General features: G+C 37.5%; 1 protein-coding gene across 4 annotated transcripts in view; it reads left to right on the top strand.

Annotated features, from left to right (window-relative positions):
- The window catches only part of RYR2 (ryanodine receptor 2), a 755,762-nt gene that overhangs the window by 660,738 nt on the left and 76,276 nt on the right, over positions 1–18,748 (top strand). For 2 of the 4 annotated variants that reach the window (XM_081790553.1, XM_081790555.1), the window contains 3 exons: positions 5,360–5,413; positions 6,660–6,683; positions 17,620–17,719. In XM_081790553.1, the coding sequence (XP_081646679.1) occupies positions 5,360–5,413; positions 6,660–6,683; positions 17,620–17,719 (178 nt within the window). The remainder of the gene's footprint in view (positions 1–5,359; positions 5,414–6,659; positions 6,684–17,619; positions 17,720–18,748) is intronic. The other 2 variants (XM_081790554.1, XM_081790556.1) reach the window with 1 other exon arrangement.

Raw genomic sequence — 18,748 nt, forward strand, 5'->3', positions numbered from 1 at the left:
TTTTTTTTAAATAAAGGGGCACCTTGGTGGCTCAGTAGGTTAAGCGTCCAACTCTTGATTTCAGCTCAGGTCATGACCTCAGAGTCGTGGGATCAAATCCCATGTCAGGGCTCCATGCTAAATATGGAGCCTGAAAAAAAGAAAAAAGAAAAGGAAAGAGAAGAAAAGAAAAGAAAAATAAATCAGCATCCCAGAGTCCGAAACTTCCTCTTGGCCTTCATGGTTTCTTAGAGTTTACCAGTAATCATTTTGCATTCACATAATGTCTATTTTTGCCTTGAGTCTTAAAAGTTGAACTCACCTTAAGAGACTTATGCCTTCATGTCTTCTTTCACCATTGCAGGATCTTTTGAAAGCACTGCTTACATATCAATTAGGTTTTTATTTTCAGTTTTGATATTTTAACCATAGGAACACAGAACTGGGTTAATCGTAACTCTGGATTCCATGTTAGACCCTTACCATTGGCCCATTATAGTGGCCTACTTTTACTAAGTTAGTTATGTAGTCATTTCTAGTAATGTAGCAAATACCCATAAATGCACCACACGCAAGAAAAGTTAAGACCTTCATACTAACTTACACGTAGTCATGTGATCTTCCGCCTTAACCCATACCTTGTTCCCACATACAAGGAAACCATCATCCTGAATTTTGTGTTCCAGTACCCTTGCTCTCCTTTTATGTCATTTTCCCTTATCATACCTATTTGTTAATACATACACATCACATATATGCAAATGTGTATATATTATAATTATACATATAATTATATGTGTTTTTAATTTTAGTTGTTTTTAACTTTTAAAAGGGCAGTATGCTATATATAATTTCTTGGTACTTGTTTTCCTTAATACTGTTTTCTAAGATTCATCAACCCTTCTATGTGTTGCCGGAGTTCATTTGATTTTACTATTTCATTATATTCCATTGGGCAACTACACCCTAGCTTATTTATTTACTTTTCTGTTGATAACCTTTTATGTTGAATCTATGTTTTTGCTGACATGAAAAGGGCTCAAAATGTCCTCTTTTTATTCATATAAAACATATAAGTTTTTTTAATTTTTGTTTATTTTTGAGAGAGTGAGTGAGCATGGGGGAGGAACTGAAAGAGAGGAAGAGAATCCCAGGCAGGCTCCCTGCCATCAGCACAGAGCCCGACAGAGGGCTTGATCCCGGAGGGCTTGATTTGGACCTGAGCCAAAATCAAGAGTCAGACACTTAACCAACTGAGCCACCCAGGTGCCCCCATTCCTTCTCTTGTACAAGGGATGTAGGGTATAGGGTATAAGAATGTTCAACTTAAGGAGAAAATGGCAAACTCTTTTTCAAAGTTTATTGCATGAAATTACGTTCTTACCATCAGTGTTTAAGAGACATTCTGATGATCCATATCTTTCTAGTATTTGATATTATAGGATTTCTCAATTTTTGCCAACCAAATGGGAATAAAATGGTCTTTCATTGGGGTCTTAATTTTCATTTCTCTTGGCTAGATAATGTCTGTATTTAAAAATCACTTCTCTTTCATGGTATAATCTGAAGCAAATAGCTGATGAATAGCTCTACTCTTCTTTTTTATTATTATTATTATTATTACATCTGCTCTAAATCCTGTTCTTACTGTCCCTTATTCTCTTTGCTTCCTCTAGATCTTAAAAAACTCATTTTAAATCTTTGTATTTTTTCACGCCACACTTTATTTTAAACTTGAGATTAATATTCTTTTCTTTTCCTGTGTCTCCAACCGTCTACTTCTGTCATGTATAGCACCCCTTTAAAAGTGTGTCAGAGGATTTCTAGTGCATCCACATTAGCTTACTGTTGCCATCCCCATTGTCGTCATCATGACCACCCCTGCTTGAGTCTCAGAATGCTTCTTTACTACCCAGTCTCTCTCCTCAACAGTCTGAAGCTGTTTCATTCTAATGGGATGCTCCTACCAATTTGAACAAGATAACAATATGGAAGTATCTAGAATGCTGCCATCATAAGTTATTCACTCAACAGTGTTTCCACTATTTTGGCTTCAGGCTGAGAAAATCCTTTTCTCGTCCTTCTCTTACTAACATAATAAAATATTTAGATACTAGTTATGCCCAATGTTCTATCCTTTGTTGGTTAAAATTATCAAAGGCCAGGGTCACTTTCTTAGGAGATTTCTCTCACTTTGATCTCACTCACTGGCTTTAAAATTTTTTTGTTTTAATGTTTATTTATTTTTGAGACAGAGAGTGGAGGGGAGGGGACGGTTAGAGAGAGAGGGGGAGACACAGAATCTGAAGCAGACTCCAGTCTTTGAGCTGTCAGCACAGTGCCCAACACGGGGCTCGAACTCATGAGCTGTGAGACCATGACCTGAGCTGAAGTCAGACGCTTAACCGACTGAGCCCCGCCAGGCACCCCTCACCCATTAGCTTTTAGATTTACATGCATGCTAAAAGTTTCTGGTTTTTGCCTCCTCCATCTTCTGAGGCATGGCACAGAAGGGCAACTTAACAATGTGTGAAATATACTTGCTTTGCAGAAAGAAATTCCCAGCAGATGCTGGCAATGTGAAGTGCCCTACTTCCTGCTTATGGATTCTCATCACCAATTGTGAATTTTGATCTGGTTGCTGGAATGGCCTAAAGTATCCTCCAGTTTAGTTTTCTTTTTTTTCTTTCTTTTTTTTTTAATTTCAAAGTCCCTTATTCCACACTTCTGCTCCTTTATGTATGGATTTTATTCACTTTTTCCTTCCTGGCATATGGCATCGCTCCTTGCCTAGAATTTGTCATTTTGGTGCAGAAAGCTAATCCTGTGTGTTAGGACCATCTAATAGAACTCTATTTACTTACCCTATATATCACACGGATGCCATTTGCTACTGAAAAATGTATCTCGTATACATGTGAATCCTTCGTTTTCTTCCCCATACATTAAAAAATTGCAGATCTGTTGTAGTTTTCTTGTGGTCTCAGCATACCCTCCACATATGCAATCAATGGAAGTTCAAAGTCGTTTATAGGTTTGATGTATATTCCAAATTGAGGCTTAATAGGTCCTAAAAATCACAAATTTTAACCTGATTGGAGCAAATCTCACTAAATTTTCATGGAAAGATTTATTAAGTAGTTTATTTTACTTAAAAACTTTTGTAAAAAAAAAATCTGTCAGCTAGAGCTCTAAATTCCTGAAGGAATTCTAAAAGCAAGCATATCCTATGACTTTTATAGCTTAAAAGCGTATATCGTTATAACCTAAAATGACAATTTTTCTGAATATATTCTTGATTTCAAGGGGCACTTGGGTGGCTCAGTCGGTTGAATGTCTGACTCTTGGTGTCACTCCAAGTCATGATCTCAAGGTGTGTGGGTTTGAGCCCTACATTGGGCTCTGGGCTGGCAGTACAGAGCCTGCTTGGGATACCTCTCTCCCTTGCTCTCTGACCCTCCCATGCTCACTTGCGCTCTCTCTCTCTCTCAATAAATAAATAAATAAATAACCTTTTTTTTTTTTTTTTGTAACTTGTTTCTTCTTGCTATTTTTTTTTTCTTCTTGGTATTTTTAAAGGTAATAAAACTTATATAGGAGATAATTTAAAACTCTCCAGTAAGAGACATTTCATATTAGTGTTCTAATTTGCTTAAATAGCAAACATGCTTGTTACTTGATAAAATCCCTATGCTTCACTTCTCTTTTTTTTTAATTTTTTAATGTTTATTTATTTTTGAGAGAGAGAGAGACAGACAGACAGAGTGCAAGTGGGGGAGAGGCAGAGAGACAAGGAGGTACAGATTCCAAAGCAGGCTCCAGGCTTTGAGCTGTCAGCACAGAGCCCCGCGTGGGGCTCAGACCCACGGGCTGCGAGATCATGATCTGAGCCGAAGTCAGACACTTAACTGGCTGAGCCATCCAGGCGCCCCATGCTTCACTTCTAATTACTAATGCAGAAGAGTGAAATATTACATTGGTAATCTTAGAGGGCAGATAGGCCAAAAGTCCTCTGTGTTTAACATGAGATACATAGTAGTTATGGATGACCACAGATTTGCCTTGCAGATATGTTTTGCCAAAGTCATCATGGGTTCTTATTTTTAAAATTCCTGGTGAACTGATTACCTGGGAGCCAAGGTGGCATTAGCACCTAGCAGATAATCCCCCACCCTCTGAATAAATAATTCACATCTTTGTTTCTGGGGAGCAGCACACTACTGAACACCTTTTCCAAAGAGCAAAATTGTCACAGGTCTGTGTGCCCTTTACTTTCTCCTTGGCAAACCACGTTGTCAGTCTTATTCTGAATTGGAAAGGGTGAGAGTCAATATTTGTTGAATGAACAACAGAATATTATTGTGTGGGTAGGAGGATCACATTCTATGCCTTCTCTCCCACCCCCTCTTCATCTCTCTACTCAAAATACAGGCAATCATTGAATTGAAAGCATTTTTTCTGATTTGTAGCTTATATTTAATTACTTGCCACCATTCACTTCACTGATACACTGAGTGCTTGCCGACCGTGAGGAATCTTTAGAAAGGCTGGAATGATCTAACATTGAAGAACTCAAGGTTTTTCACCTGCCATAGCTATTGGCTAGTGACAGCTTCCTTTGGTCAACCATAATAATAGGAGCAGTTGAGATGTATTAAATGCTTATTATTTTCAGACGCTTATTTCTAAGTGGGAAACCATTAGCATATGTTAATTCATATAATCGTCTCAGGAACCCTGGTCCTCTTTTTCTTATTCCCATCTTAAATATGAGGAAAGGGAGACCCAGAGAGGTAAGGGAACTTGCCCTAAGCTAAACAGCTAATAATTGGCAGCATTAGGATTTGAAGCAGACCCTCTGTGTCCTCACACAATTTATCAAACAAAAATTTTAGCTGTGGGAATTAGATTAAAATGTATGCATGGATTACTATACCTCCTTTATCATTTCTGGGGAAATAACTCAAAATAATAGAATAGTTTACTTATTTTTCTATTAAAGAGTAATATTAGTAGCAGCTAGAATTTCATTTCCTCTTTTGGATCAATTACAATAAAAATGAATTTAAAGGATTACAAGATGAACTTTGATAATGGACATGTTTTCTGTTAATTTTATTCACAATTATTGCATGTATCTGTATTACTTAAATTGGCAATTTAATATTTTGATTTTGTAAAAGCACAGTATCATTTTCTTGTAGGTCATGAATTCATTGGTCATGCCGTCCACGTTTACTGTATCTGACACATCCATTTAAACAATGTCAGTGATAAATTAATACCAATGATTTGGTGTTCTACACAACATTCTTTTGTACCTCCTGCCTCAACATATTCTAATCCTGCTGACTTTTTTTTAATGTTTTCCATGTATCAGAGTTGTCATGATGAGGAAGATGATGATGGTGAAGAAGAAGTGAAGAGTTTTGAAGTAAGATGGATCTTTCTAGATTTGTCTTTTTTTTTTCTACTTTGAAACATTGTTTCATAGCTTATAACTGACATTTATGTTTCTTGCTTCATGGCTTATTGCAGCTTATTGTGTCAAGGAACTGCATGTCAGAAGCTGGATAGACAGATCTGAGTCCTAACATTTGCTAAAGTTAAGACCAAGGAACGTAGAGTAATGAAATAATCCAATAAAACCCATATGTTCAGAATGAGTGTTCCTGAGAACCTTCCGAGATGAGATCACTTCAAATTGTTCTCATCTCAGTGAATGTTGGGATCTGAAATTTCCAACGGACATGTGAGGAAAATACTCACTGAAGAGCAACATGACATCGAGTTTTTAATTAAACCCTTGGTTTGATATTTTCTTCTGAATTGAAGAACTCCTAAAAGATTCAGCCTCTTTTGACTTCAACCCAATTAGGTCACTCATTTCCTGATCATATGTAGATGGTGGTGCAGAACGCAGTTTGCTTGCATGAGGTAGGAATGCGTATATTCCTAGGGCTATGTTCTATTCTATGATTATTTTCTCAATGTTCTCAGCTTGTAAATATTAGAAAGACTGCTCAATATCAGTTAGCCAGAAGGGAAGTCAATATTATTTTCCCCCTTTATTTAGACTTGACTTTTGTTTTCTATAGAAAAAAAAAAGGAGTTGTTGCTAACCACCCCTTCTCTGTTTCTTTTTTTTTTCTTTTTCTTTTTTTTTTCTTTATAGAATTTTCAAAAAAAAATGAAGTGGAAAGAAACAGATTACATTATTTGTTTTTTCCTATTACATACCTGGATTTCGAGCCAGAAGTCTGTAAACAGATTAGTAGCCAGCAGTCGGTCCTTAATTACAGTGGTCCCATAAAAAGGTAGAGGTTGAGGGGTGGACAAAGAGTAGTGTCCCTTCCAGAAGCAATTCGATACAGCATCTCTGCAGCATTGAAGTCAATGTGTAGAAAGTACGAAAACTAATCTGAGAATACCCTGTGACTGTTGCTGACTAAGATGCTGTAAGATTAATTTTCCTACATGACACTATAATCTTTTCTAAAGTATGTTTGTTCTGTTCTCAAATCCATCTTTATTGATAAGAAACTGAGGTAAATTCGAATGAGCTCTGAGCAGCAAATAATACTGTTTTTTTCTGAAGTGCACACCATTTATGGTCTGTCAGTTGTCTTCCGAGCAATTGTTTATTGCTATTTTGCTTCTTGTCCTCATCCTTCCTTAAGGTCACAGGATCCCAACGCAGCAAGGTAAAACTATATATATATGTGTGTATTTGTCTGGGTCTGAGTTTCGGTTTCTTGTGACATTTACCTTTGTTAGACCCAACATCTTGGATTCTTTTGTAATAAAAGGTCTTGCAATCTTTCTATGAGTTCGTAGCTCTAATGCAATTGGTCCCTTCGGTGCCCGTTCCTTGATGCAGATTTATTCTTGCCATTCCAATGACTCATAATTGAAATGTTATCCTACATGTGAACCCTGGGCTGCATGCTGGGCTGGGGTCAAAGGCCAGCCGTTTAGCTGATTACCTTTCAGCTAAGGGTCTTTCAGTACAGCATTCTGGCCTCATCCCTCTTGATGTTTCTTGAATACGAGTCTTGTTACTCGAAAAGAGACGCGACAAATGGCATTGCTGATGAGATTGGAAGGAAGCCTGCTTTCCCATTGTGCTCGTAATATCCCTAGTTAGTAATCAGAGAGGCTGTTCCACAATTTTAATGTCGATTTCAGCATTTCATTACAGGGAACAACTTGATGATTACTTCTATCTCTTAATATTTTGAATAACTGAGCACTTGGAACGTTATCTAACAAAAAAACCCATCTTGATCTAGCATTACAACCATTTTCCTTTGTTATGAACCCTGTTAAGCTTACATATTATTTTCATGACACTAGTTCATAGGAAAATTGATTAGAACATCCCAGGGAAAAAATACCCATCATGGCTTTAGTTAAAAAAAAATTACTGTTAAAATGAATTTATAATGTCATGAAGAATCTATTTAGAAGAAACAAATGATAATACTTTAACTCACTGTTATATTTGGAAGAATATATTATTCGTACATTATGATCCTTATAAATTTAAAAATTTGAGTTCATACAGCTGTCAGATTTAACTCTAATTGGATGGATATAATATAGTTAATGACATGTAAGATATGACAATAATATATTCTGGGCTTAAGTAGTAGGTAATAATGAGTGTGATACTAAGCTGGTATTTATGTTTTTATCACTGATTATCTCAGGTATAATGCTTGTGAATTATTGAGAGTTGAAAACATGAAGGGACCTCCTAGCAGAAACCAAAGATTTGATTTCCTAGCACTAAAGTTCATGCCCCAAGAGTGTATTGATATCTGTGGGATACGGGTAGATAAGGAAGGTCAGGAATGTGTTGCTGGTTAAGAAAACCATCTTACTTTGAGAGAGGAATACAGTTTCAGGGAGATCTAAAAGCAAATCCAGTTTGGTAAATAGGGTCGAATCTGGTGATTCCTTATTCAAAAAAGAAAAGTTCCCTATTCAAAACAGAAGTCTAGGAATGGCTAGTGGTGGAATCTGTCTAGGATTCAGGTCAGACCGAAGACAAGAGATCAGGTGAGGCATGGAGCCTGACCTGAGGGAAGAGGTTACGTGCCCTAGACTAAGAATGACTGGCAGGACATTCAAATACTGGTGAAGCCTGGCAATTAACCATAGGAAAGAAGATGTAAACCCCCAGGTATAACTGCCCCCCCTCCGAAACAGGATTTTAAAGTTGCTTATGATTGCCATTTATTCATGTGCATAACCATAGACAAGATGTGGGAATGTTCACCTCTTAACCAGATTTTTTACTGTATTTCCATGTGATTCAGGACTGTAATTTATTATATATGCCTAATTTGCATAGCATGCTACTTTTCACAAAATACATACTCCATGAGTAAGCAATATGAACTCTTACCAATTTGAAAAAGAGACATGAAAGCAGTTGCCTATGAAGATACTCTTGTCTGAGGTTGACTCTGTGATACTAACAGAACCACTGAACATTGACCAGACAACTGGATTATTACTTTTTCTTTATGAATTTAGTAATCTCCCAGACTTTTTACATTGAAGTGTCTGGTTGTTTAACATCACTTAGAGATAGTCTAGGAGTGGAAGTTTTCATCCAAGATATAATAAATGTGAAAGTTTATTTGGCTGTTTCAATAATTCTTAAAACGAATGATGTTAAACAAATTTGGGAATAACCTAAAGTGTGTGATAGTTTAATTTTATCCCCATAACTGACTAATTATTAACATTTGGTGTATTTCTACTTAAATTCTTCATCTGTGAGTATTCAGTGAAGATACTGAGAAGAAACTAGGTCTTTTTAAAAGATGGCATTATAGGGAAAATTTTCATGCAGGGGTGAAGTAAAGTTTAAGAAATGTTAAACACAGGAGGTGGGGACTAAAATGCTGAGTATTTGACAGCTCTTTTCTTTTTCCATCACATGTGTGTTTTGCTGATACGATTATGTTAAAACTTGCTTGATTTAACTTGATAATTCAATTCCCTGCTTCATCAATAATATACGTAAATATTCTCTTCCTGTAACTATTTAATAATTTTGTTGCATATTTAGTTTATTATATATAGCTCTTTTTAGATTTGGGACTACTTCAATACTAAAACTACACAAAAGGACAGTTAAATCTTAAGAAGAGGCCAAGAGTAACGGAAAGGGAAGAAATGTTTTAGCAATTACTTGAGATGCTTATTACTATAGTTGAACACTTTGTTTAGCTTTGGATTTTTCAAATGCCAAAGCAAATAACAATAATAACAAATTAATAATGTTGCAGGTCAAATAACTTCATTTCTCTTGAGCATGATGGGTTTTTTCACCTAGATGAACAAAGAGATTTGGTACCAGAGTAAACCACATTTTTAAACTATGATTTTGCAAAAGACACAGAAACGTCCCCCAGATGGCTGCTGCTTTTCTAATGCTGTTCTCTAAACTCTGAGCGTGTGGCATTAAATGCTAATTCAATGGAAGGATTTCTGTGGAATATTAAGGTACTATAATATAGATTTATTTCTTAATAAAACTCCAAATTAATGACAGTGGAGCTTAAGTAAGCCAGAGGAATGGAGCATTAACTTGCCTTCTAAACCATCTTTCTCAAATATTAGGCAAGTTGCATCATCCTTTGGCAAATGCCCAATTTCTAATTCACAGATGAATTCTCTGCTGAGTCCCCGAGGTCCTATTATTCTGTACTATTGATTAAAGAGAATTGCTACTCTCTTAAATGCTAAAAATGCCTATTCCAGAGTTGATATTCTGTATTAAAAAGCTTTAGGAGACTAACTTGTATTCTGTCCCAGATGGGCCTCAGGCATAACTACAATATCATCGTACCTGCTAAAGAATTCAGACCAGTACCCAGCTCATATTCCAAAATATGCATCACTGAGTGTGGAAGAATCCATTTAGGCCCAAATGTCTTTAAGGTCTGATGCTATATAGCTGTACCCAGTGATAAAATTGCCTTTGTCTGGCCCCTCCAATGATCTAATTTTGAATAGAATTCCATTCTTTGGCAGTCCTGCAAGAATGAATTGGCTATAAGATGTACCCTCCAGCAGGTATATAATTCGATCTTTGAATGGGTTCATTTAATTCTGTCCATAGGAACAAAGCAATTTAAATTAGAAGGGTTCCCCAAGTCTTACCAAAGACAACCCTTAAATATAAAAAGTCAAAGATATAGCTTTGGATCTAGAACATTGAAACAATGATTCTTTTTATCAGGTAAACTTATAGTTGCTTTGTTTCTACCGCAGAAGCACCATGGTACCCCAAACGCAGGCTAAAGTGTTGAGTTGCTCATTGTACTATTGAATCATAGAGAAGGGATAAGGAATTTTGATGGCCACTGTTCTCATGTCTCTGGCTGCATCCCACTAACGGCACTGTTATATACTGAAATCATCGATCTCAAGTAATACCCCCATGTCTTAGCCCAGGTTCCTTGGAAAACAGGGCAAAGAGATTATGTGCTAACACTTTATTGGGGTTGAGGGGTGTTACAATCCCAGGGAAGGTAAGAGTGGGGGCAAAAGAGAATGGATGATCTAAGGAAGGAGAGAGAGCAAATACAAGATAGTGCATTCTTGAGCTGACCACAGCTATTCAACAGTGATGTCAGATGGCCCTAGAATGACCATATGCATCTTGGAACAGTGCCTAATGGGGACGAAGGATGAGCACTGGTTCTGTCCCACCTCCTACCTGTTATTGGTTACAGGGGCTTAATTTCTTCATACTTCCTGATGATAAGCAGATTTTTCATGCACCCTTTGGGAAGCCAAAGCCAGCGTGGGTCCAGCCGTGTTCAGGCACTACAGCCTCTGTATACATGGGCGTGGGGCCTCCTCAGTGGGTGGTAGTGATGACAGGAGCCAGGTTTCATAACCACAGTAATGCTGTGAGCCGTTTCTAGGGCCCACTGTCTCAGAAGTATGGCAAATTGCCAAGTCTTGGAGAGAAAGGGGTATGGGGCAGGATGGAGTACAGTCCTGGTATGAGGAAAGTTCCTAGAAAGCACAGTCCTCTATATTGTATATGGTGACTCGTGCATATTGGGTGTTGCACCTAAATAGCAAACTGTATGGAATATACATTTACACATATAATTGTGCATTTTTGCTGCGCATGACAGTTTGACTTCATGTGCTGGTGTTTTAAAAATAATCTCAGTTGAGGTTTATGCTTGACTGCATTATGTACAGCAGATGCGTTAACAGCAGAATCAGTTGAATGAGGCACCTGTATTTGAATCCCAGCTCTACCAGCTACCTGTGTGATCTTAAGCCTCAATTATCCTGTCTATAAAATGGGGCTGATTATAGATTCTATTTCATGGGACTGTGGTAAGGATCGAATTAGTTCACACATATAATACACTCAGAACATTGACTATCACATAACAAACTCTATAGGTATTTGTTGTTACTATTACTTTTAATCAATTCTACCTTCGTATAAAATCAAGCCGAGGAAGCCCTTAGAGAAACTTTCCCAGGAGGGTGAACACAGAACTACACAGGACAGGAGACCTGAGTTCTCATCCAGGTGACCTTCAGGGGTCATATTTAAATTACTCTGTGCCTCAGCTTTTTCTGTTTTGAACTAGATGTTCTCAGGGGTCACACCCAGCTTTAAAAGTGTTGATTTGCTTTTCATGGGTGAGTGCTTTTAATTTTTCAGGGAAATCTCATAATTCATCTAAATGCAAGAATATGGATAGAAGCATGCAAACTTTTGTTACTTTTTCTTCCAATCTTTTGTGGAGGAGTGGAAAAAAAATAAACTTCATAGTTTTTAGAATAGAAATGTCACATTAAAAATGTTTTGTAGAAAATAGCTTAGCTTCTGTACATGTATACCTGTCTCTACCTTTTTGGTATTTTTTGTTTGTTTCAAGTTTTTATTTAAATTCTAGTTAGTTGGTATTCAAAGTATCACACAATTATACCTGATACAGTTAGATAAAAAAGGGAAAAGCGTTGAGGGATAATAGGGGTTCAGGGACACATGGAGCCTTCTAAGAATGAGATTAATCCAGAAACCCATGCCTTAGAGTCTTGCTAATTTGCTGGAGTTGGTCAGCATTACTGATTACGATGAGCTTTCCAGGAGTCCACATTCTATCACATAAATTTCACAGTTCACTATATCAATTAAATAAACATAGTCATCTTCTTTGGGAGAAACAAAAATTCCTGAGGATCTTCGTGAAAAGGACAGCATGTGATATAATGATAAAGGTCTTCAGAAATTCAGTATAAGTAATTATTTGAGAACATATACAATAAAGTCCAGATGTACAGGTGACATCTGAAGGTGGCTGAGCACAGGATAAGTACCCAGAGTCTGGAATAACAGAAGGACTGTGTATCCTTGTAAGACAGTCTCCAGAAAAAGCCCTCTGTCAGCTGAACAGGTAATATTCAAGACTGTATCGAGTACATCTGTTTCTCAAGAGTTGATCTGGGGAAGGATCAGTAATCATTTGTGAAAACTTAGAATTATAGACCCTTAAAACAACTAGCACTGAGAGAAGTCAAAACCCAGATAATGAGTTGTCATGATCCATTCTATGATAAAATGTATTCTAACTTCTCCCTTTTCCCATGAATTTTTCCAACACTCTGGGACCTTCATGATCTAACCATACCTCCATATTATTAGAGACCGCCAATCACCTTATTTTTCTTGTTCTCTCTTTCATCAGGCTAGTGGGACTGCATAGCATTTCCTTCTGTCTTCAAGGCAGTATTTGATGCTTTTAAGGCTTAAGCAACCAAATGGGTAAATGAACGCTGTTCTAAATCAATTTTGTGCTCAGGACAAACCACATTCCCTCTCATGATAACTTAATCTAACATTGCTAATTTGATACCTTCTGATTTTAGAATTGCTCATTCTCCCCACCCACCCCCCACGCCACTTTATATTTTGTTGATGGAGTTTTTGTGTGTGTGTGTGAGATGTAGTATACGTTTTGCCAACAGGTCCCTGAAATAGATAATTATTTCAATGCGGCTGGGTTTTATTGCTTCCGCATCATAGTGGTTAGTTCTAAATATGCTGAATCCAAGGGAAATAATATTTCAACAAGTATGGGAGTATAAATGCTAAAGGAAGAAGTAAGCCATGATCATACCATATAGCACATCTAAACTTCAGACCTCCAACACATTAACTGAACGACATTTCTCTGTTTTAGTGTTTCTGTCATCTCTGATCACCTATTAATAAAAAATGTGGCATTTAAAGTTTGCTTTGGGTGAAAGCATATTTTTCTTTTTCTTCATTTTTTTTGTTGTTGTTGTTAAAGAGAAAACATTAGAAACTATGCCCATCCTATTGAAAAGCAGAACTTTGGAAGATTATTATACTATTCGATATTCAGCAACAAAGAGAATGGGAAATAAAGGTACAGACAGCAAATGAAATGAGCTAAAAACCACAGTTTGAGAATGAGTATTTGTACGTGTATAATTCTTTGACCAGGTACCAAAAATGGACGAAAAGAGACATCCACGTTGTACTAGCTTTGTAGCTCTTCACGTGAAAAGATAGCATTTGTAAAATTTCAGATCAGTTGTACATGCTACCTGTTACCACACTGTTTAGTTCTGCAATTCATTCCACACATTTCCTTGAACACCTGTGATGTGCAGGGAACATTGCTGGATCTGTAGTATATGAATCCTTGTGGTTAAAACAGGCAGACAAGTCTCTTAGCCCCTGGTCTCATGGAGACTTTCTTCTAGGAAACTCCATATACATTCATTTAATTTTTAAGAAATTAAATTTAAAATTTATAAATGTGGGGGGCCATTGTTATTAGAGTTATAATCTAAAGTGTTTTCCTAGGACTGCAAGTCGACTCTTTATAAATGTGGCCAGCCTACAGTTTCAGAAACTGGAATACTGAACAAAAATAATTGAAATGTAGAACGTGACTCCCAGCTAGATTTTTGTGTTCCCTTAGTCGGAGTTGGCCTGTTTGTGTTGTAAACCAAAGGGTTAGCATCTCACTGCCTTTTGCTCTTGCCCCCATAGTCACCCAATTGAGTCTTCTAAATTTCCGTCTTCTTTTTCTTATAATGTTGAGATTCAGCATCACCTTGTAGGTTGTGACTACTCTTAAGGTGCCAAATAAGAATAGGTAAGGTTGACTTATTATGAAATTATGGGAAATATATATAGAAAGAGTTCAGCTCTTAGAAAACTCAGAACTAGCCTCTACATGCAGCTGAAGAGGAAAACATTATGAAAACCTTTTCAGCAGTTGCTGAATGCTTGGAAATGCGAAGAGAAAAAACAAAAAAAGGCAAGCCAACTGGGCTCCTGTGGCGTTATGTACTGACTGTAGCTGGGATGTCCACGCGGCCCCAAATGCCCACATAACCGAGGAGGGGTCCGTCAGTTTCAGTGTAAAAGTTTTGCTCTCAAAAGGCTGACCTACTTTACTTTAAAATATCTTTCATCTCCGTCATAGGGATAAACTATTTTATCCATCAAGAAGCAAGGGGCAGTTGTAATTTATTTTTTTTTTAAGTTCCATATTTTTCTCCTGTAAGACAAGTTGTTGAAGAACTGAATGGATGATTTTTTTCTTCAGGCCTTTCAATTCCCCTCCCCTCCCCCCCATCAAATGCTAAACGCAAGGCACTCTAGGAAAAAATGGAAGAATCTTAATATTTTATTGCAAACTTCAGTCATACTAAATGCAGTCATGATGTTGAATACTTTCATTCAATGCCTGCTATTTGATCATGGGTCTGATTTATTACCACTATTGACCTTGAAAAGGTTCATAGCAATCTTCTGAGGAAAACAGCTGATAATTCCTGGTTGCTCTTGGTAATCAGAACTTTTTGCCTAGGGGAAAATTGAAACTTTGGACCTCCTCCTCCCCACAACCTTCTTTTGTAACCTTAGACAGAATGATTTAGAGACTGAACTTAAAGTAGAAGGTATAATGTTTATTTAAGACTCAGTGGCAGTTTAGGCAGAATCTGGGATGGGACAGGACCCTACTCTTAAAAAGATGCTTTAAAAAGCTACTTTTCGGGTGCTGTTTCCCTGAGTAAAATTCTTTAAAAAGACCTATCTTCAGTTTTCTTAGAAAAACTAATCTGCAGTGAGGTTGAAATGAAATAATTTTCTTTCTTTCCACATAATCCATCATTTTATTGTCTGAAAACTTCCGGGTTTAGCTTTCAAGGTTGTATTTTATTACACTGTGATAAAATTTCCAATGGAGGGATTAAATTACATACCCAGGAAGCACTTCTCAAAGGACAAAGTACCAGAAAGAAATAATATTAAATATCTTCCGAAGAGAAAGCCTCCAACTCAATCTGACAAAGAAGAAATTCAAGCCTAGAGGTTGACCTGATCCCTCCTTATGAAGTATGGCTTTCCTGCTTCTAGATCAGTGTATCTTTTTTAGGTCAGTAGTTGTATCAGATGAATCATCATCTCCCCTGAAGTATTTATTAATATTGAAATTTAGATGCCGTGTGAGAAAAATGAGGGTGATCTCTACCCAGGGAGTTTTTTTTTTTTTTTTTAAGAAGGCAATTGAATATTCTCTGTCTCTTGATCCTCTGACCTTCATCCATCAGGCACGATTTCAGTTACTGCAGAGGATACCAGGATCTAGAATGTATTGTGTACGTTGTTCTGGCAGATCTTCGAGCTGGTCCACCTACTTTTGTAGCACAAACAGCAAAGGGTTTTCTATTTTTTGTTCGTTTGTTTTTTCCCCCCTCAAGAATATACGGCACGCTGCTATCTTCTGTCTTCTTTGGGTTTTTCCTGATGACTGTCTTCATACATTTTATTGGGTTAGTAGAAGAATCAGTCTTTCTAACTCCCTTGCCTCTTTAGTAGATGAAAATGCTAGGGTGGTTCCTTAGGCCAATAATGTCTTCTCGCTGTCTTACTGAAAAAGTCTTCCACGAAAGGAATTGGTTACGCTGGGAAGCACAAGTGCAGAGTTTAGGAAGAACGTGAAAGATTGTTGGGTCTAAAAGGAGGGATCAAATGTTGCTGTGACCAATTTTAAACCACACCTGAAGAGCAGGCAAAAGGGTCTTTCAGTTTTTCTGAAACTGTGTTGTAATGACAATATGGTTTTGTGTGTCTGTGTGGTTTTGTTTTCGTTTTGTTCTTGACTTTGCAGGAAGAGGTTTAAACATGAAGGCAACCCTTTTAGATGTTAGCATGGCTATACATATGAAGCAAAGCTGCCTTTTTTTTTTCTTTTCTCTGCTTCCATTTAGACCTATCACATAATTTAAGAAAAAAAAATAAAACGTTAACCACAGGAGCTCTAACTATAGTGTGAAAAAAAACCCTGATCAATTTTGTTTTCGCAGCACGATATTATCAAAGATTTAAGAAACAAATTTGCCAGCCTCGGCGAGAACTCTCTGGTAACAGCATAAATGTCTGTGTTGGTTGCTTTTGATTTGAAGGTTTCTTTTTTTTTCATTTGTTTGAGCCCATTTCTTCCCCCCCTCCTCCTTTTAGTTTACTTTCTTTTTCATATTCTGTAACTAGCAAGCCTTCATTTTTTAAACCTCTTCCATCTTCCTGTGTCTATTTTCCGTACTTTGGATGGAAAGTTTATGGCAGCAAACTGTCACTCTGGCTACTTCTGCTGCGGCTCTTCCTGCTCTTAGGTCATATATGTTTTGGCCGTTGTGTTTATGGACATGATACTAATTGACTGTTTCATGTCCCATTGACTAAGCTTCTCTACCACGCCATTTGATGGACTCGCTGTCCTAGGGCTCTATGCAACTTCCATTTTGCAACTTATACTGCTTAGTTCCGTCTCAATTCTCCAGCGAACTGGATAGCTCAAGTGAATGATCCTACCAGTCTTGAACTTGCTGTGCCTTTATATTTTATTTTTATTTTCTTCTTTATGTTTTCAGTGGTAGTCTCAGTGGAAAAGAACCAAACCCCAGCCATTGCTCGAGCAGCACCATGCAGTATCGTTTGTTACCACCCGAGAATACAAAATATAAAGGCACATTGCTTCTTTTATTCTTGGGGGGGGGGGGGGTGACCGGGGAGATGCGTATCCTAAGTCCGCTACTTAGTTGAAGCCTACCTTTTTTATTCATATCCGCTTTCAATTTTGCTTAAACTCCAACACGTCTCAGTTCATGTTTTCCTGTCATTTAGTGATAACTTGCAACTCGAGCCATTTGCTGAGCAGTATCAAGTTATGGCCATGGCATGGGAGATGATTAAAAACGTGACAGACTTCTGCACAAATGTATCGTTCAGAAAGTGCACGTTTCAGTGATGAAGTTCAGTACTTCAAAACTGTGATACAGGCTTTGGACTAATCCAACAATTAAAATTGAGAAAATCCATCCGGATAAGCCAGTACCAAAAGTATACCGAGAAAAATATAAAGGGCAAAACCGAGAGTTGAATATTGTTAACATCTGTTGAATAACATTGTTGGTGTTGAAATGGTCCATGATGTTGTCATAGAGCCCATACATGAAGAGATGACTGAAAATATGGTCTGTAGAAAGCTGCTGTGCTTCATGACAGCCGCAACATAAATGGTTGGGATTTGTGTTCAGGAAAAAGAAATGGAGAAGCAGAAGCTTCTGTACCAGCAAGCCAGGCTCCATGACCGCGGGGCTGCTGAGATGGTGCTACAGACCATCAGTGCCAGCAAAGGTGAGGCTCGCTGCCCCCCTCACACCCCTTCAGTCTCTCGGAGCACCCCTCTTTAACTCCTCCTGACTTATCTAGTCCCTGAATCTCTTGTTCATCCCTAGGTCAGGTGACTTCAGAAATGCAGGCTCTCATTAACCCAGTCCAATGTGGATTTTTTTTTTCAGAATCTTATTCAAATATTTATTTTATTTCTGGTCCTTAAGTTTTGGAAATTCTGTCGTGACACAATAAATCAGGGGTGGGTCAATGTTTTCGGTGAGAGGCCAGATAGTAAATATTTTTGGCTTTCCTGGCCGTGGGTCTCTGTCACAACCCTTCGACTCTGCCATAGTAGCATGGAAGCAGCCAGAGACAATACGTAAACGAGCCGTGTGGCTGAGTTCTAATAAAACTTTATTAAACACCCCTCTCCAAGATCACTAAGGTATTTCTCTTATTCTATTATTATTTCTATTTCTGTTATTTTTATTATTGTATTTCTAAGATAAGTAGAGGTGGATAATGTAAAAGTAAAATAGACTAAGGGTAGACAACTGGTTGGATTTAAATTTTTATCGTTATTGGGGCACCTGGCTGTCTCAGTCCATAGAGCATGTGACTCTTGATCGCAGCATTATGAGTTTGAGCCCCGTGTTGGGTGTAGAGATTACTAAAAATATAAATGAATAAATTTTGTCATTATTATTTGAGTGACTTACTTCAAATTAGGCAGTCATCCTAATAAAGCAATACTATAAACACAGTAAGATAAAAAGTGCTAAAATGAAAATTATAAAAGTTGTTCAAACATAATATGGAGGGGAGAGGGGGTGCCTGGGAGGCTCAGTCAGTTGAGCACCTGACTCTTGATTTTGGCTTAGGTCATGATCCCAAGGTTGTGGGATTGAGCCCTGCATTGGAGCCTGCTTGGGATTCATTCATTCATTTCTCTCTCTCTCTCTTCTCTCTCTCTTTTCTCTCTCTCTTCCTTTGCCCCTCTCCTCTGCTTATGTGTGCTCTCTCTCAAATAATATATATATATATATATAT

The sequence above is a fragment of the Panthera onca genome, chromosome D2, assembly GCF_046562875.1.
Source record: "Panthera onca isolate mPanOnc1 chromosome D2, mPanOnc1 haplotype 2, whole genome shotgun sequence".
NCBI classification, from domain to species: domain Eukaryota; kingdom Metazoa; phylum Chordata; class Mammalia; order Carnivora; family Felidae; genus Panthera; species Panthera onca.